Raw genomic sequence first — 21,124 nt, 5'->3', positions numbered from 1 at the left:
AAAAAGGGATATCTTGCCATTTGCAATGACATGGATGGAAGTAGAGGGTATTATGCTAAGTGAAATAATCACAGAAGGACAATTATCATATGTTTCACTCGTAATGTGGGATTTAAGAAACAAAACAGAGGATCTAGGGACGCCTGGGTGGCTCAGCAGTTGAGCATCTGCCTTTGGCTCAGGGCATGATCCCAGAGTCCTGGGATTGAGTCCCACATCGGGTTTCCTGCATGAAGGCTGCTTCTCCCTCTGTCTGTGTCTCTGCCTCTCTCTCTCTCTCTGTGTCTCTCATGAATAAATAAATAAAATCTTTAAAAAATAATAAAAAAATAAAACAAGATGAAACCAGAGAGGGAGACAAGCCGTAGGAGACTTTTAACTACGGGAAACAAACTGAGGGTCTCTGGAGGGAAGAGGGGATATGGGGATAGGGTAACTGGGTGATGGGCCCTAAGGAGGCATGTAATGTAATGAGCACTGGGTGTTATACAAGACTGATGAATCACTGAACTCTATTTCTGAAACCAATAATACATTATATATTACTTAACTGAATTTAAATAAAAAAAAGTTCCAAAGTTTTCGTCATTGTCTTAAATGTAATACAAAGAAAAAGTATTAAAGGAGATTTTCTAAGTCGATTTTCTAAGTCAAGAGACTATATGTGGGACATTATTAGGGGATGTTATAAATATTACTGTACTCATTCATACATCGTATGAGTCCCTGCAATTTGTCAGTCACTGTGTGTTTTAAAGGAAATAAAAATACATCTTTTGGATATTCAAAAGATCATTATTAAGGTCTGTGTAGAGGCTGGGGCTAATTTTAGAAAAGTAATGGTGAAAACATAAATGTATTTAAACAACCTTATGCTTAGCAAGAACTTCAAGATAATATTTTAAGATGAGAAAATACATTTATCACCGTATTTGGTAACCCTAAGGTTTTATTCTTAACAAAATACTCTTACTATTTCACTTTGTTCTTAATATGGGATAAATATAACATACACATGGATAGTGGCATCTTTTCTCATGTGACAGAATAATTGTTTTGTTTTGTAAAACACTGACTTCAATGACATGGTGTTAGTTAGGAGCACTGAAGTAAAATACAGATGTATCCCACTTTGGAAACATGTAAGACACTGAATGGGCTCACCACTCCCCTTTAGAGAATCTTTCCCATAAAGTGACATATACCAAAAGCTATTGGTTAAACTGGATGATTCAATTTGAGGTGGCTCCCAAATTTAGATTACAAAGGTTTACTCTGAATAAATAAAATGTGACACTAAAAACCAGAACAATAAAGATTTAGGTGATGGTTAAACTCTTATTATATCACATGCCTGGAAAACCAAGAGACATTCACTAAGATCACTACTTTTTTGTGTGTAAACAGGAATAAATTATTCTATATATGCCCTTAGGAACACACAGATACAGATGCATAAAAGCAGTAATTCATTGTCTCATAGGCTACCTCTGTTTTACAGACTATTTATTAAGATTTATAGCTGTGGACCTATCTTATTGATCACATGGCATCAAGATAAACACCTCCCACACATACACCTACCCCACTGTCTGACCAATGACCTAGAAATACAGAATCAACAGAAGAGCTTAAAGCTCATTCTATGCTGATACAGTTAAAGTTTCCTATAAGGAAACTTTAAACTCTACCAAATTCTCTTAAATATTAACAAATGACTAAAAAATAGAACAGTTCTAATTTTTTTTAAATTCCCTTTTCCTTTTCAGATTCTATACTTCCTCAAAGAACATGCAACACTATTTAAATACAAATTTTAGATGCACATTTTTTTTGTGAAAAAGAAAGGTCCTACAATTTTCTTTTTTTAAGTTTGATTATTCCATAAATGTTTACCAAGTAATTACTCTAAGGGCTCTAAGATGCAGAAAACTTTTATCTAGTGAACAGGTAAGACACACATAAATAACCTAAGTACCAATACTTCCCATTTAGGTACTTGGATTTTCAAGTGGAGATATAAACTTATAGTTTAAAACTTCTAGAATAAGGAGTGTTCTATGATGGTGTTCTCTTGATGACATTTTTCTCAAGCTCATCTTGACTTCACCCCCTCAACTTCTACTCATATTTAAACTTTTTACCCTACTTCTGAAATGAGCTTGCAAAAGACTATATACCATTAAGAGGTTACAGGGGAAAACTTTGGGCAGGTGTGGGTCCAGGTACCCCGGGATGGTAGGACAATGATGGTGTCTGTCTAGATTTCTTCCATTAGGTTTGGTTCCCTCACTTTTGGTTTACTGACATCCACCTCACAGCAGGGCAGATCAAACAATGCTTAGCTGCACTGAGGACTAAATACAGCAGTGCGTAGTAGTAGAAACCATCATGGATTTTATAAAAGGAAAATATTTATAAATAATTTGCCAACAAACTTATTAACTAAAACTAATCATTTTAATTCTTACCTGTAAAAAGAAAGAAGATCAAAACCATTATCATGGTATAGCCAAAGTACAGAATTGTACTTGCTGTTCCTGTGATTTGCAGTTTTGAAAAGAAGTAGTGTATTGCATATATTAAGAAATAAACTGCAGTAAAGCCACTGGTAAGGAATGAACGCCACTGCCAATGATAATCCTAGAGTAAAAAGAAAAAAGGAATAAGAATTACTTTTCAATTAATAGATAACATATAATAGCCTCCAAATCTAATTTTTACTATCATTTCCAATCTCTTTCCCTTACTGAACCTTGCCCATTTCCCTCCTCACTAAAGATGCTAAGAACTATCCTCTACTTTTAGGGGAGCTACTTAAAGACTGGCTAAACACCTGTGGCAAAATCTTAAATGGTTTACAAATAATGAAGAATTAGACTGTATTTTTTTTTTTTAAGATTTTATTCATTGAATCATGACAGACACAGAGAGAATGGCAGAGACACAGGCAGAGGGAGAAGCAGGCTCCCTGTGGGGAGCCCAATGTGGGACTCAATCCCAGGACCCTAGGATCTTGCCATGAGCTCAAAGCAGACACTCAACCTCTGAGCCATCAGGTGCCCCTAGACTGTACTTTAAGATGTACTCTTCCCGGGATACTTCCTTACGGGGAGCTATGCCTCCCTGTGCCTATGTCTCTGCCTCTACCTCTCTCTGTCTCTCATGAACAAATAAAAAACTAAAATATTAAAAAAAATAAAATAAAATGTACTCTGCCCAAAGAAAAGCAATGCATAAGAGCTTACTTATGTAGTTTAAAATTAATATTACTTATCATATAGTCTGGTCAACTTTATGTTAGAAAGATTATCCTATCAAGGCCTGATGAAATCTATTTTCAGTTACTACTAACAAAATTTAAACAAGGTTGATTTTTAAAACAGTTCTTACTTTTATATAAAGTAGCTTATAGATTTAACAGGAGATCTTAAAAAAAATACTTCATTCTTTTCTACCCCTTAAAATATGTGAAAAAAACAAATATGTTTACAAAGCATACCAGCATAAATGAGAAAATCTTAAGGAATCCACACATAGAAACTACTATAGCAAATTAATAAATTCAGCAAAGTTGCAGGATACATGATTGGAATGAAAATCAGCTGTGTTGTTATATACTACCAATGAACAATCTGAAAAGAAAATTTAAAAAAGAATTCCATTTAGGGACGCCTGGGTGGCTCAGCGGTTGAGCACCTGCCTTCAGCTCAAGGTGTGATCCTGGGATACAAGATCAAGTCCCACAATGGGCTCCCTGCGAGGAGCCTGCTTCTCTCTCTGCCTATGTCTCTGCCTCTATCTCTCATGAATAAATAATCTTAAAAAAAAATCCCATTTACAACAGCATCCCAAAAAATCAAATACCTAGGAACAAATTCAACCAAGGACGTGAAAGATTTACATACCGAAAACTACAAAACATTGGTTTTTTTTTTTGTTTTTTTTTTTTTTTTTTAAAAGACAACTGAAACAAATGGAAAGACACCCATGTCATGGTTGGAAGACTTAATACTGTTAAGATGGCAATACTCTCCTAAAATTCAATGCTATTCCTATCAAATTTCCAATTTTTTTTGCAAAAAAAGGAAAAGCTGATCCCAAATTCACATGAAATTTTAAAGGGTCCTGAATAGCCAAAATAATCTTCACAAAAGGACAACAAAGTTGGAGGGTTTACTCTCCCCAATTCCAGAATTTACTACAAAACTATGGTATTCAGGGGATCCCTGGGTGGCTCAGCGGTTTAGCGCCTGCCTTTGGCCCAGGGCGCGATCCTGGAGTCCCGGGATCGAGTCCCACGTCAGACTCCCAGCATGGAGCCTGCTTCTCCCTCCTCCTGTGTCTCTGCCTCTTTCTCTCTCTCTCTCTCTCATGAATAAATAAATAAATCTTAAAAAAAAAAAAAGCTATGGTAATCAAAACAGTGTGGTACTGGCATAAGGATAGCATATACACTACCAGAATAGAATTGCTTAAGAATCCAGATATAAATTCATACATCTATGACCCATGGATTTTCCACATGGTTACAAAACCACCCAATGGAAAAAGACTAATAGTCTCTTTTACAAATGGTACTGGAAAAACTGGATATCCACATGCAAAGGAATGAAGGTAGATTCCTAATTATCACAACTAAAAATTAACTCAAATGGATCAATGACTCAAATATATAAGCTAAAACTATGTACTCAGAAAAAAACATAGAGGTAAATTTTCATTACCTTAGATTTGGCAATGAATTCTTAGATATGGCAACAAAAGAAAAAATAGAGAAGTCAGACTTTATCAAAATCAAAAACTTTTGCATAAAGGCCATTATTAAGTAAAAAGACAACTAAAGAATGAGAGAAAATATCTGCAAATGTCTTCTCTCATTTATTTGATAAAGATCTAGTATTTAGTATTTTAGTATTTGGAATATATATAGAACTCTTACAGCTCAAAAAAAAAAAAAAAAAAAAAAAAAGATAAACCACCCAGTTCATAAATGGGCAAAAGATTTGAATAGACATTTCTCCAAACAAGATTACACAGATGGTCAATAGCACAAGAAAAGATGCTCACCATCATTAGTCACTGGGAAATGAAAATCAAAACAGTGAGATACCACCTCACACCTACTAGGAGATTGCTATAGTTTTGTTTTAAAAAGGAAAACAGGCTGACCCTTCTGCCCGGGTGGTGGCCGCGCTTGGACTTGGGGGATACTCCCTCCCCGTATGCTTCTTTGAGGTGTCTGAGACACGTCTCAAGTCCTTTAAATTATACAGCACACGGAAGTGGTATCAGCTATATCTGCTCAATTCCTCTATGGAAGTTTCTGAGTTGGGATGACAATTTTCCATGCATTGGAGACCAGACCAGAAGCACTTCTGAATTAAGATCTCAGATTCCTTGAGTTGGCATTGAAGAGCACTAGGACCTGAAGATGAGTGAACTTGACTAGTTATGGCAGGAGGCCAAGCAGCTTAAAAACCAAATTAGGGATGTTAGAAAGGCATGTGCAGATGTAACTGTCTCTCAGATCACAAACAACATCGACCCAGTAGGAAGAATCCAGATGCACACACCAGGAGAACGCTGAGGGCATTTGGCCAAAACTTATGCCATGCATTGGGGCACAGATTCCAGGCTTCTGGTCAGTGCCTCACAGGATAACAAACTGATCATCTGGGATAGCTACGCTACAAACTAGGTCCATGCCAACCCTCTGCGTTCCTCATGGGTCATGACCTGTGCATATGCCCCTTCTGGGAACTATGTGGCCTGTGGTGGCCTGGATAACATTTGCTCCATTTACAATCTGAAAACTCGTGAAGGGAATGTACGTGTGAGCCGTGAACTGGCAGACATACAGGTTATCTGTCCTGCTGCCGCTTCCTGGATGACAATCAGATCATCACCAGCTCTAGGGACACCACTTGTGCTCTGTGGGACATTGAGACCAGCCAGCAGACAACCACATTCACTGGACACGCTGGGGATGTTATGAGCCCTTCTCTCGCTCCCAACACCAGACTGTTTGTCTCTGGTGCTTGTGATGCATCAGCCAAATTCTGGGATGTGCAAGAAGGGATGTGCCGGCAAACTTTCACCGGCCACGAGTCCGACATCAATGCCATCTGTTTCTTTCCAAACGGCAATGCATTTGCACTGGCTTGGATGATGCCACCTGTAGGCTGTTCAACCTTCGTGCACAGCAGGAGGTCATGACTTATTCCCATGACAACATCATCTGTGGGATCACCTCGGTGTCTTTCTCCAAGAGCGGGTGCCTCCTCCTCACAGGGTACGATGACTTCAACTGCAATGTGTGGGACGCACTCAAGGCCGACAGAGCAGGTGTCTTGGCTGGGAATGACAACCGTGTCAGCTGCCTGGGGGTGACTGACGATGGGATGGCTGCGGCGACACGGTCCTGGGATAGCTTCCTCAAGATCTGGAACTAACACTGACAGCAAGTAGACGCTGTGGCGACTGGAAGATCATTCCAACCTTGAAGCGTTACAGTGACAGCATTTCCAATCCAGCCCTACTAACATGGATGCCCTGCACCCCCTCAGAACTTTAAAAGGGCAAGACCTTTTCCTTCACTTATTGCTAAAATCAAGAGCACAATTCCCAAGGAGGGAAGAACCTTTGTGCTGTAAACTCAAATTGTCCATTCCTCCCGGGACCATTGTCTTTGTGTCCTTTTTTTTTTTTTTTGTCTTGGATGAATTTAAAAGGAAATACTGTAATAAATGTGCTAACCAGCAGATAAACTTGAGTGTAATTGTGAGGCAGACACACACTTTTTTTTTACTAGTTCATTTGAATTTTAGGTCAGTGACCCTATTTTGTGCTGTTCATGCCAAACAAGTTGAGGATTTTATCTTGTAATAGGTTCTAAATTTCAGGTTGTGTCTGTAACAGGATTTTGCTTAATCCCGGGACTCCAGGAACACACCCTGGGCCAAAGGCAGGTGCCAAACCACTGAGCCACCAGGGATCCCATATTTCCTTTTTATTATTATTTTTTTAAGATTTTATTTATTTATTCATGAGAGATAGAGAGAGAGAGTGAGAGAGGCAGAGACATAGGCACAGGGAGAAGCAGGCCCCATGCAGGGAGCCCGATGTGGGACTTGATCCCGGGTCTCCAGGATCAGGCCTTGGGCTGAAGGCGGCGCTAAACCGCTGAGCCACCCAGGCTGCCCCATATTTCCTTTTTAAAACCTATTCCTTTCATTCAGTAGTTACACAGAGGAAGAGGGTCTGGTACAGCCTCTCTGAAATTGTTAATGATATAAATTGAGTCTCTTTTTTTTGTCTCATGTCACATAATTGTTAGGCATAAACATAGCATAGAAAGGAAGATGCTAATAAGGAAAGGAACCAAGCACATGCTATGGCTGGTCTTGAATGCATGATGAATAGTAAACTCAGATTAGGCACCGTCTGCTCCCTGACCTGTCCTCCCTGCCTTCTCAGTTCAGTTCTTAATCTCGCCTTGGGTTTCCTTGTGAAGTCAGAGGGAAGTTCGTAATAATAGCCTAACACTATCCTGCGCCCTGCCCGCTGCCCCATCAGGAACCTGTTTTCCAGAGAGGCGCCTGTCCTGTGCTTGGATAGTCAGTCAATTATTTGTGTATGAAACCATGTACAAATCAATGTTTTGAAAATAATGACCTCAAACTTTCTAAGTTAAATTAAAAAAAATTTCATCGTTTGCCATATTGGGTGGGTTTACTCTTAGAATCGCATGCTGTAGAAATACTCAAAAGCACATATAGGACTCAATCCTTAGATGTTCTTTTTCTTTTAAGAAATAACCTCTTTACAGTTGTACCCACTGTGGCTCTGTCCACTCACTGCTGCTATTCTGTGCACAAGTGTTGGGAAGCAGTGCAGCCAGAAGCGCTACATGCTTGGGCAGCGGGATTAGTTACTGTTTCTTTCTTTAAAAAAAAAAAAAAAAAAAAGAGTCTTGCTCCAAATGAAAATTGTTGGATTAATGGGTGGGGGTGGTGGTGGGGGCAGGGGATGGAGACCCTGGCCTTCCTCTATAAATTCATCATGGCCTGTCTTTGCCAGCCTTTTGCATCTGAGGCAGATCATTCTCTAACACACAGACCTCCCTGGTCCCACTGGAGGCCAGTGTGTCCGGCAGCAGTGTTTGGATGGCAGAGCCATGGGCCACCTCCCTGTACCCAATCCCACTCCACAGCAGCAGTGGTGGCTTCTCTCCATTCTGTTTCTGCAGCATCCTGTACAGAATTGTCCTGTGACATGCAGTATGTCTGGATCTGGCAGAGAAAATAAACACGAGCCCTCCTTCCTTTCCATTGACACCTTTGTAGAGCTCTCTGCACCATGTGCCCTTCACTGTTTGTATTTAATTTTAAAGTCAATGTATGGCAAGGAGGCTGGATGCAAGATAGATACTATATTAAACTATTGTTATTTAAGATGTAATAAAGCAGTTTGACATGAAAAATAGATAAATAAATAAGGAAAACAGCAAGTGTAGGCACGGATGTAGAAAAATTAGAACTCTTGTACATTGTTGGCAGGAATGCAAATAGTACAGTCATTGTGAAAAAGGTTGGTGGTTCTGCAAAAAGTTAAAGAATTACCACATGACTCCGCGATTCCACTCCTTTGTATATACCCAAAAGAAAGATAAACTGGTACTCAAAACAAGTATTTGTACCTGAATGTTCATAGCAGCACTATTCACAATAGCCAAAAGATGGAAACAAGCCTAATTTCCATCAACAGATGAATGGATAAACAAATTGGGTATATCTATACAATGGAATATTATTCAGCTACAAAAAGGAACAAAGTACTGAATCTTGAAAACATCCTAAGTCAAAGAAGCCAGACACAAAGGCCATATGTTATAGGATTCCATTTATATGAAATGTTCAGAATAGGTAAATATGTAGACAGAAAGCAGACTGGTGATTGCCAGGGTCTTGGGAGGGAGACGGGAAAGGCGAAGTAACTACTTAATGGGTATGAGGTTTTATTTAAGGGTGATGAAAATATTCTGGAATTAGGAAGGGTGGTAGTTGTACCACACTGTAAATGAATGTAGTAATAAGTCCCCTAATTGTTCACTTTAAAATTGTTAAATTTTAAATTATGTGAATTTAACCTTAATTTTGGAAAAAAAAAAGCATCTCAAGTTGAACAGATTCAATCTCCTATACAGAAAATAACTATAAAATAAATGATTTAATACAATCTAGACCTTTAAAAATTAATTCTACATAAGAATGCCATCAGTTAAAAAAAAAAGAATGCCATCAGTTTGCCATGAATAGAATTCATTATAATGTAACACTGAAATGTTTTAATGAATTTTCTCACTTAAAAATGTTTACTAAATTTCCAGCCTAGAAATAACTATATTTCATGAAGAACACTAATTTTTAATTTAGACATTTAAAAACTCAAAAAGGAAAACTCAGCATAATGTGCTATTCTCAGGAAATTAACATTTTAAATTTAAGCTCTAAATAAATATACTGAACTGAAGATACTATCTTAATCTATTCCTAATGAGAGCTACATTTGATTTAGGACTACAGGTCAATTTCTATCTTAACAAACACATATTTATAGAAATTAGTTCAATTAGTATTATTCAAAGTTGGCTTATGCCAAAATTATAAACACTGTCTACAAATTAATATAAATGAGCACTACTAATACATACCTCTGCACATAGGTGGAAATAGCAAAGAAGTATAGTTGCTTCTGAACATGTAATAACCAAAATGATAAATACCAGAAATAGGAAGCCAAACATGTAATACATCTGGTGTGACCTATAATGAACACATCAAGATTAAACTATAAACATTTTCTCTTTGACACAGTAACTGACACAATCCTTTCATGTTCCCTGAACTGGGAAATGTTTGCTTTTTGCCCCAACTAATCAAAGACAACAAATTCTCATAGGTGTAGACAGTGATGGAGTACGGGTGGGGCAGGGAGAGGAAAGGATATGGCAATGTCATTGGATTTTGCCTTTTCACTCACATAGAACCTGAAACTCTTATTCAAATATGCTTAGTCTAATTGTCTACCAGCGAGGCAAATAATTTCAATAAAAAATTAATGGACAGGCAGAGCCAAACTAAAAAAGGGTTCCATGTCGTACATAGTTTCTATCATGTGTGAAAGAAACAGTGAGTTGTGAAAATGCTATAAAAATCAGGAAGGAAAGATATGTTCTAATCGCTAAAAAGCTCAGATTCAGTTCTGACTTTAAGCTACTGCAAACCTTGGTACTTATTCTAACATACCAATGTGATCAACTAATAATGATATACTGCAGTGTATATATACCCTAATAAACTGGCTCAAAATTAGCACTATAAGTTTCTCCGTGCAAATAAGAAATCAAGAGAATGAAGGAATCCTGGGATTAGTAAGAACTCTGAAGGTCATCTACCTCCATGCTTCTCCCAATGCTAGTTCGAATCCCTTCTATAACAAGCTCAGAGTATCTTTTCTCTGAAGCAGTACAGATTACTTATTTAATAACACAGGTTTGGAGAGATAGGTTAATTTCTGTTACATGGTAACTGTGTGACACAAATAAATTACTTAACATCCAATGCTTCACCTCTCTCTAAAATGAGGATAATATCCACCTCACAGAGGTCTGAAAATTAAGAGAATTAAGAGAATTAATAAGTACTCAATTAATAACAGCTACTGTTATCACTATTCTTTTTCACACATGTAAAAGATAAAATTACCTTTTGGCTCTTAATATTTTTGATTATTGGATAACAGTTTATAAGATAGTCATCCAGAGAAACAAAGAAAGCAAGCCGCTACTACATATAATGGTAATATAATATAATGGTAATGAGAATAAGAGGATTTCACCTTTAGCTTACCAGATACTATTCAGAATGAAGAAAAGCTGTATAAAGATGCAGCCAAAAGGTAAAATCCCTCCCATGATAATACCAGGCAATGGCTTTGTGTAGAAGGACTGCTCGGGAATCTGACGTGGAATCTGATTGGTTCGAACAGGGTGTTCAATGGCCTTTAATAAAAAAAAAAAGAATGGATTCATAATTAATCTATTTTAAAAATTCTTCTCTATATTAGACTATTTGCCTTTTTCTCAGCTTTCATGCTTGTATTGGCAATACAAGTCTACTTCAGTCATCAAGCTGAAATGTGTATTTAGAAAGAATGACCCAGACTCTATCAGTACAATATTCAGTCTGTCTGTTGCAGCAAGCCACAACTGTTTCCAGCAGTTATCCACTAATGGCTTTAGATAAAGTAAGAAATACACAGGAGATAATACAATACTTAAAAATACTAGTTAAGACAAAAGTAGAGTTAGGTTTTCCCTTTTAATTATATACTTGTAAGAAATCAGCTGGTTCTGAAATTGTAATAGGTTTTTATTTGGAGATGGGCAATGCCATCTTTATTAAAAAAATCTCAATTCTACTAAGACTTAAGAACACAAAGGCAACAATGAATGGCTATCTGAAGTTTTATGACCATAAGGTATTGATAACATTCTCCCTTTCACAATACATGATCTGGTAGAATAAAAATAAGTGAAACTTAAAGTACTTAAAACATAGCTGAGGGGTAAAACAGGTACATATGTAGAAATTCACTTTCTTTCAAAAGCATACTTCCATAGTTTTTGTGATGATACGTCAAAAACTTAAAACTTGGTATTCTCAATGAGATTTTATTTCCATGGACTAATTACTTTACATGTAGATATGCATGCGTAAAGGTAGAGAATTGTCATGTTGTTCTTCAGTGTTTATATTTTTAACAGGCATATTTTTAGAGTTTCAAAAACCTATTTATCTATGTATTCAAAAAGTTTTAAATCTTGTCAGGTCACTATTTGTAGTACATACACTTAAAATAATAAATTAAACAAAATGCCAAAGAACTGAAAAATCTTAGGAATAGGCTGGCATGGTAGGTGTAGTGGAGACAGCGAAGCACTGACAGTCTCTGCCAGGACATTCTAGGTCCCCTTTCCAAAGTGTATGACAGTAATACATTATATATTATATATAATATATATTATATATATTTTTTAACCTTGTGGACCGGATGTTTTCAGGAAGAGCAAGGATAGTGAAGTGGGAAGGACAGTGAAGAATAAATTCTCATTTTCCTCTTATCCTGAGGGCAGAAAAGGGCAGCAGAGGTGGAGAAAGACTTGGGGGAGGGAAGGACTGAGCTTTGCTGAGAATCTTCCTTAAAATTAAGTATTAGCAGGAAAACCATATAAAATTTATTACAAAGCTACACGTTAAAAAAAAATGGCTGTCACTTTATAGTCCCTTTTCCTACAGCTTTCTTCTTAACCCATACTCTTAGTTTACTTTGTTAAGTAATGGAGAAATACTTAATTTGGGAGGGGGGCATAGGGTAATTGGGTGACAGGCATTAAGAAGGGCACATGATGAGATGATGGGTGTTATACTATATGTTGGCAAACTAAATTTAAATAAAATTTTTTTAAAACCTAAAAAAACCCTCCCAAACCAAATACTTAATGCTAAGGAAAAAATGCCATACTTTTTAGGTTAGAAAAAAAGTTACACAATTATTTTTAATGTTAAAAAGTCAAAGTTTTCATTAGTTTGAATTAGCATTTCATTTCCTATTTTACTTACAAAACTTTAAAATCTAAATTTACATCTGTGACTTTTTTTCTACCATACCCCAAAAATGCTATTTTAAGAATGACTCCAGTCAAACTAAGAGGTCATCCATTTTCTGTGAAATCCAGACCACACAGGTAAGCATATATCTTTTAGACATCTATTTTTAAAAGATACTTTTCTATCTTTTAAGGTGGCATATGCTAACTTCCATAGCTGGAATTTATTTGAAATTTACACCTATAGACTTACATTCTTCTTAAAACCGAAGTATGCGCCAATAAATGTTAAAGGCACAGATATGCAGAACCAAAGAGCCAATATGGCAACCAGTGTTCCAAAAGGAATCGCTGCTGAAGATCCTTCTCCCCAGAGAATCAGATTCATTATAAAGAAGTCAGCAAACACAATCCTGAAAAATACAATAGGCTTTTGGGTAAAACTTGAGTCAGAAGCAAATGATATAGTATCAATCATATGTAATTAATACCATAATTTCTGTGTTATATACAAAGAAAACAAAACTGCTGAGTTATGGGGTGTATGAATTTAAAACTGCCAAATTACTTTTCAGATTGGTTCTGCCTGACTTAAACTCCCACCAGCAATTTATGAAAATTACCCCTTTTCCTTTTAACTTTAAAAAAAAATATTATTTATTTATTCATGAGAGAGACAGAGAGGCAGAGACAAGGCAGAGAGAGAAATAGGCTCCATGCAGGGTGCCTGATATGGGACCTGATCCTGGACCCGAGGATCATGCCTTGAGCCGAAGGCAGCCGCTCAACCACTGAACCACCCAGGAGTCCCTGAAAGTTCCCTCTTTACAAATTTCTTCATGCGTTGGATTGTCAAGTCTGTTGTTTTAATTTGCATTTCCTGTTGATGACTACTGCTGAACATCTTGTGCTTGTTAGCTTTATAGGTATTATTTCTGTGACTTGCTGGTTACATCTATTGCTCATTTTTCATTTGGGTTGTACAACTTTCCCAAAGTTATAGATGTGAGTTATTTATATATTCTAGTTATTTAATAATTCCTTGTTAAATATCTTGTTCTCCCAGTTTATGGCTATTTATGAACCCAAACAAGTGAATGTGTGTACTAAATTTCCCTTTAGTCTTTCTTCTAGGAGTACTTTTTAATTTTATATATATATATATTTTTAATGACTTTATTTATTTTTCATGAGACACAGAGAGAGAGAGAGAGAGAGAGAGAGAGAGAGAGAGGAACAGACACAGGCAGAGGGAGAAGCAGGCTCCATGCAGGGAGCCTGATGTGGGACTCGATCCTGGGTCTCCAGGATCACACGCTGGGCTGTAGGTGGCGCTAAACCGCTGCGCCACTGGGGCTGCCCTATGAGTACCTTTTTAAAAACATGGCTGTAATCATACTATAATTGTTTCTACATTCCTCACACACAGTTTTTAATGTGATCAGTCATCAATTTTTCCCTTTACTCTTTGTGTAATTTAAGACAAAGTCTTTCCTAGGGACGCCTGGGTGGCTCAGCGGTTGAGCATCTGCCTTTGGCTCAGGGCGTGATTCCAGTCTGGTGATTGAGTCCCGCATCGTGCTCCCTGCAATACAGTCTGCTTTTCTCTCTGCCTAGGTCTCTGCCCCTCCTCTGTCTCTCTCACGAATAAGTAAATAAAATCTAAAAAAAAGAAAAAAAAAAGTCTTTCCTAACCTGGGATCATGATGATACTCTTCTATATTTTCTTCCAATTGTTATGCCCATTATATTTAGATTGCACCTGGAACTGATTTGTGTGTGACTGGTAAGAAGAGAGTTTCTCCTTTCATATAGACAATTTACCAGCATCCTCTAACACTTCCTCTGGTTTGTGATGTCACACCTAGCATGCTTCTATGAATATCTGGTCTATTTCTATGTTTTCTGTGCTAGGAGCCACAGTACACTGCCAAACCCCTCATACATTTGGTGCTCTCATCAAGTAACATGGTCAATTTGTAACTCATACTAGTTAATTAGCTTTGTAAACTTGTCACATGAATGGCGCATGTTTTGACAAGTTATTTCAGGTATGGTGAAGGTTTCCTGTGGCTAATACTCCTGGTGAATAGAGTCCTCTTCCCAAACAAATACAACTACCACGAAAACATGGAATTTGCTATTGGTAGTATTCATAATCTTGGAATATTAGCTGATTCCTAGACATACTGCCAAACTTGTATTAATTCTCCATGTTTTATAGTTGAAATTTATTGATATTCTCTGTATACAAATTATATCACAACTAAATTGAGATTTTTATTAATATAAGGAAGCATCTCTCTCCATTAAATTCTTTTAAAATGTGGAAACAATGTTTAGTATTATCAAATGCCATTTGGTTGTGTCTACTGCAATAACTATATGTAGGTGTTTATTTCCATAAAATTACATGAATTTCATGTCATTAAATGGTACTTCTTTTCCTAGATGAATACCAATTCTCTCTGCGCCCTTGGGTTCTCGGTGCATTCTTGTGTGCTTTTCCTCTCCCTCCTTCCCTCCTTCTCCTTCTCTCATTACTTCACTATCCTTCTGGTGAACACCTACTTTTAAGGGTGGAATGAAGAAGATAAATCAAAGGGTTGATACAGATATAAAAGAACTAGCTTAGGATGTTCCTCATGCTGTACTTTTCACCTCTGTCACTTATTTATTTTACAACTGGAAGTTTATACCTCTTAATTCTCTTGACTTTTTGCCCATCCGCTTCCCCACCCCTCCCCTCTGGCAACCACCAATTTGTTCTGTTATTTATGAGTCTATTTCTGTTTTGTTCATTTGCTTTTAGATTTCATATATAAGTGAAATCATATGGTATTTGTCTTTCTCTGACTAACTTATACCACTTTACAAAATATTCTCTAGGTCCATGCATGTTGGCACAAATGGCAAGAGCTCATTCATTTTTTTTTTATAGCTGAGTAATAGTCCATTGTGTATTTATGTGTGTGTATATATATATATATTCATACACACACATCTTCTTTACCCCACTTATCTATCAATGGACACTTAGGTGGCTTAAAAGCTGCAATACTTTTGATTTCTGTCAAAATTTTCTATCAAACATTTTTTTTTTTTTTAAGATTTATTTATTTATTTACTCAGAGAGAGAGAGAGGCAGACACAGGCAGAGGAAAAAGCAGGCTCCATGCAGGAAGCCTGATGTGGGACTTGATCCCAGGTCTCCAGGATCACACCCTAGGCTGCAGGAGGCGCTAAACTGCTGCGCCACCGGGGCTGCCCTCTATCAAACATTTTTCTATCTGAAAATATTTGCTTGCCTGAACCATGTTCAGGTGAAAATTGCTTCAAAAGCTTTCAATGCAGCCTTACACAACAACATGCCAGACCAACTTACAAAGTCTAAGAAACAAACTTTTAAGAAACGGAATGTAACAATTTCTCATGTCCAAAGATACTTTTTCCAGGTATGGCATGTGGTAATCACTGCACAAATGTTTATTAAATATTCAATTTTTATCTCTTTTTAAAAAATTAAATTAATTTTCTATGGTACATGGTTTAGAGACAGAGAAGATTCAAGACTTAAGAGACTGAAAATTTGGGAGCTAAAATATGATAATGTAAGAAAGTTACTATTGAAATGTTCACTTACCCAGGACAAAGAAATGATGTCAATAAAACATTTGTTTTCCACTTCTCACCTCCAAAGGCTGTAGAAGAAAACAAAAGTGGGATAACACACAGACTTTTCTTCAAAGCAAACCAAATGACCATATATGTCTACATTAAACAAATTTTCAGACAGCACTAGAGGCCCATTCCTAGAAAATCACACCAGTAAATGATATGACAGTCCCTACACAAGTGATCCAGATCAGAGATGCACATCATAGGACTTCCCTGAATAAGCCCGGCTCTCAAGATGTTTGCTTCAGCATAATAAATCTACCATCAAAGGAAGGTCATCAAAACCACTGCTTTTCTAATCTTTTTTTACTTCAAAATAAAACAAACCCTTAAGTTCTGGGCCAGTTTCAATCCATGGGACTGGGGAGAGGAAGGGCATAAGGGGGGGATTCTCCTTTATCTTGCAGCCAGTTTCAGAATTGGTTATAAAACTAGGAACCCTCAAACCTAAAGTACAACACATTTAAATTTCCACAGTAGGCCTAAATCTTTAGGATTCCCCTGGCATCACAGTTTCTGGTCCGAGATATGGGTGGGGGTGGGGAGATCAGTGTGTCAGATCAGGTGACAAAGAAGAGTGGAAGGGTTTCGGCCACTTCACAGAATAAATTTGCTTATCAACTTTTCAAACTCCTTTGCTCCTCTCTAATTTCTTTTCCCCACTTAAAAACATTTTTTTAAGTATATAGAGTAAAAAATGAAAGCACTCCTCCTATTCCGGTTTAAAAGTTGGAGATGAAACTGGCAGAGATGTGAGAACATCTTTGATTTAAAAAAAAAAAAAAAAGTTGTAATAGTTTATAAGCAAGTTTAAGTACCATTTGTCCTACAACGAAATGACAAATGATATGTATATGATTTGAATTCACAGCATTATTGATAGACTATTGTGAAATGGTTAATTCTGGGTTTAATGCAATTCCAAACAAAATTCAAATATACTTATTGAAACGTTAGAAATATTCTGTAAAATGAAGTATTTTGTGACTGGGGCCACACGACAGCATGTCTCTGAATGTTCCACCTGATTAATGTGCAGCTGGGAGAACTGAGGATGGAGAGGAAATAAAGAAGGCTCTGCCTGGGATGGGAGGGAGAATGCGCTGGTACTTCCAGCACAGTGAACAGCATGGGGTAAGGTCCTCAGGCAGGTGTGAAGGTACACAGCCTGACAGAGGAACTGAAAGAAAGCCAGCATAGTTGAGAAAGGGAATGTGCTGCATGGGAGGCAGGGGTCTGATCATATCATTAAAACACACATGACACCCTCAATTCCCTGTCCTTTACTAAAGGATGAAAAGAAAGGAAAAAAAAAACTGACAAAATCCACAAAGAGTAAAACACAGACACACATACATATAGGACTTCACCTTTTCAGAAGAGCACTGTATCTGGCAAAGTCTAACTTCTACTTCTACTTGGGGTTGAGTCTAGCCAACCTCACTTTAAGGATGCATACATAACCCAACCACCATGTCTGACTTCAAACCTTATTCACATCAACCTTAGCTCCTTAGCTCTGTCTCATCTTCTTTTTTTTTTTTTTTGGTGGGCACTTTCCCCCCCTGAATTTATTACTGTAGTGTAACTAACACAGTGTTGTATTAGTTTCAGGTGTACAACATATTGATTCCATAATTCTATACATTTCTCATTGTTTACCATTATATAATCACCATCTGTTACCATACAACACGCTACATTTCCTATGCTGTAATTTTCACCTCCATGACTTATTTTATAACTGAAAATCTGTACATTTTAATCCCCTTCATCTGTTTCGCCCATCTTTCATCCACCTCCTCTCTAGCAAATCACATTTGTTCTCTGTATTTTTTGTTTTGTAGATTCCACATAGAAATGAAATCACATAAAATATGTCTTTTACTGTGCAAAAGGACAATGATATTTATTTTGATGTAATTCCAAGTTTATTTTTGCTTTTGTTTCCCATGCCTGAGGAAACATGTCCATAAATATGCCACTAAGGCTGATGTAAAAGGTTACTTGCCGTTTTCTCTCTTCTAGGGGTCTAATGGTTTCAGGTCTCACATTTAGGTCTTTAATCCATTTTGAATTTATATTTGTATATGGTTTAAGAAAGTGGTCTCATTTTCCCAGCACAATTTTTTAAAGACACTCTCTTTTCCCCATTGTATACTCTTGCCTTCTTTGTCGTGGGTTAATTGACCATATGAGTTTATTTCTAGGCTTTCTATGCTGTTCCATTGATATGTGTCTGTTTTTGTGCCAGTACCACACTGTTTTAATTACTACAGTTTTGCAGTGGATCTTGAAAACTTGGATTGTGATACCTCCAGTTTTGTTTTTTCTTCAGACCGCTTTGGCTATTCGGGTCTTTTGGGATTCCATACAAACTTTGGGTTTATTTGTTCTAGTTCTGTGAAAAATACTATAGTATTTTGGTAAAGATCACACTGAATCAGTAAGTAGACTGCTTTGAGGAGTATGGACATTTCAATGATATTAATTCTTCTAATCCACGAGCAAGGTATATCTTCCCATTTGTGCCTTCAATTCCTTTCATTAATATCTTATAGTTTTCAGAGCATAGGTTTTTTTTTTTAACCTCCTCCCTGTCAATTTAAATTGAGGTTACCTATGAGATCATCTCAAGAAGACTTCAGGATTCCCTGGCAAACACTGGCATTCACTGCCCCTGGCAAATGTGCTAAGTCATCTAGTCACATCCCATCCTTACCCTGTGGACTTGATGTTTTTTTTTCACTGAACTTTTTCACTGAACTAAAATAAAGTTCAAGAATAGCAAGAATACAAGATTACAGCTCATTATATTATAAAAGCAAATTAAATTACTTCAGGGCTCTTTAGCATGCATGACCTCTTATTCAAGAGAAGGTATGACTATATATATTATTTATTTTAGTTAATAAATCAGTGATATAAATATGCTTACTTCCTTTATTAGTCTATATATGTTTCTATGAATGTAGCAAATCTAAGTTGTTCAGCCAAACCTCTTATGCCAAAACTTAAAAGTAAAAGAACAGAGGGATGGTGGATAAGCAGCATCTAAATTTGCTTACCTCACTGTATAAACACTTATTAATAAATAAATATAGGGATGGTCATCCACATCACAAGCTTCTTTTAAATAAAGATATATACCTATAATACATACTGTTTCAAGAAAATCACCTGCTGGCCACAAAGGCTCATATGCAGTGATTAGATTTCTGATCTGACACTCATTCAGGGTGGCTTTTACTTACACTTATAAAATCTGGCAGCAACATAGCCTGCAGGAGTGCCCAGCAGCACCCATAGGACCACAGCACAAGTCATCAATGCTCCTCTGTTGGCAGGTGACAAAAATCCCAGGCAAGCAAAAACTAAAAAAATAAGTAATTTTAAGTTATAAATTTGGTTACTATTTCCTTTGTGAAATGATAGAAGACGACCTCATTTTTTAAACAAGAAACTAAATACAATTAAATAAATTCATGAATACACGGTCTTACCATAGGGTCCACACTAAATCTTAGCAATATTGTAAGGTACTATGTCAACAGGCTCCACCTTTCCTATCATCAGGGAAGGCTGACTAGGTATTCACAAGGACTTTCAGCTCTTCTGAGATTCAAGCAGAGTTCTTTTTTTTTTAATTTTTTATTTTTCTTTTATGATAGTCACAGAGAGAGAGAGAGAGAGAGAGAGGCAGAGACATAGGCAGAGGGAGAAGCAGGCTCCATGCACCGGGAGCCCGACGTGGGATTTGATCCCGGGTCTCCAGGATCGCGCCCTAGGCCAAAGGCAGGCGCCAAACCACTGCGCCACCCAGGGATTCCCCCCCCCTTTTTTTTTAACATTTATTTTTTTTAGAGAGAGCGAGTGTGAGCATGAGTTGGGGGAGGGGCAAAGGGAAAGAGAGAGAAAATCTCAAGCAGACTCAATGTTGAGCTCAGAGTCGATGCGGGGCTCAATTCCATAACCCTGAGATCATGACCTGCTTCAAAAGCAGGAGTTGGACACTTACTTGACTGAGCCACCCAGGTGCCCCCATCAAGTACAGCTTTTTAAAAATTAATATGAATAAAGATATTCTCACCATGAAATAGTCCCACTTTTGTTCCTTTAAAAAAATAATACCGGGTCCTCTGGGTGAAAATTACCTTATAACATTCAAAGACAAGACAAAATCTAATCAATGAGTAAAATAAGAGAAAAAAGATTTCATAGTACACATTGGCTTTCGGAACACAAATTACTGAAGGACTTGGTCACTGACTCAGAGAAATTCTGGCTTCTACTTTTATTTAGTTGGTTGGTTTTATTTGTTCTTCCTTATAATAATGCACCTGACTAATAAGAATAAACATGCTATCTTATATTTATAGAGATTCCTGGATTTAAGCTGGGATTTGGAAGTTATGACTTTGCTCAGAAAGAAATCCAAGTGACTTTCTAATTCCAGTAGCAAGAAAGTTCCCAGTGTTTCCCTGAGGTGTACATCAAGCACATGTCCACCCACACCTTCTGTTCAGCACCAACTGAGGGGCAAAAGGAGAAACTCATGAGCAGGAAACCAACCAGGGGAACTTTAGAAGACCTATTCAAATTTCAACCAAAATGCACACCCTCATTCTCCCCAGAACAGAGAAATGGACTGTTCTGAAGGAGAAAGTTCATATTTGAGCATTTAAGGAAAATAATCCCTAGGTTCTCTGAATCTTTCCTTCCTCATGAGTTCACTTTCTAGCAGACCCCAACAAGAACCAGATGATGACAGAA

General features: G+C 37.2%; 1 protein-coding gene and 1 pseudogene across 1 annotated transcript in view; one reads left to right on the top strand and one right to left on the bottom strand.

Moving 5' to 3' along the window:
* TM9SF2 (transmembrane 9 superfamily member 2) overlaps positions 1-21,124 on the bottom strand; it is a 62,948-nt gene that overhangs the window by 1,799 nt on the left and 40,025 nt on the right. Inside the window, exons 11-16 of the mRNA XM_025441018.3 lie at positions 19,606-19,725; positions 16,317-16,374; positions 12,927-13,086; positions 10,914-11,065; positions 9,716-9,827; positions 2,472-2,643 (exon numbers count right to left, since the gene is read on the bottom strand). Coding sequence (XP_025296803.1) covers positions 2,472-2,643; positions 9,716-9,827; positions 10,914-11,065; positions 12,927-13,086; positions 16,317-16,374; positions 19,606-19,725 — 774 coding nt within the window. The remainder of the gene's footprint in view (positions 1-2,471; positions 2,644-9,715; positions 9,828-10,913; positions 11,066-12,926; positions 13,087-16,316; positions 16,375-19,605; positions 19,726-21,124) is intronic.
* On the top strand, positions 5,597-6,468 carry LOC112655835 (guanine nucleotide-binding protein G(I)/G(S)/G(T) subunit beta-1-like; annotated as a pseudogene).

Source organism: Canis lupus, chromosome 22, assembly GCF_003254725.2.
Source record: "Canis lupus dingo isolate Sandy chromosome 22, ASM325472v2, whole genome shotgun sequence".
NCBI classification, from domain to species: domain Eukaryota; kingdom Metazoa; phylum Chordata; class Mammalia; order Carnivora; family Canidae; genus Canis; species Canis lupus.
Note: the sequence above shows the minus strand (reverse complement) of the source record. Positions and strands in the feature narration are given on the sequence as shown.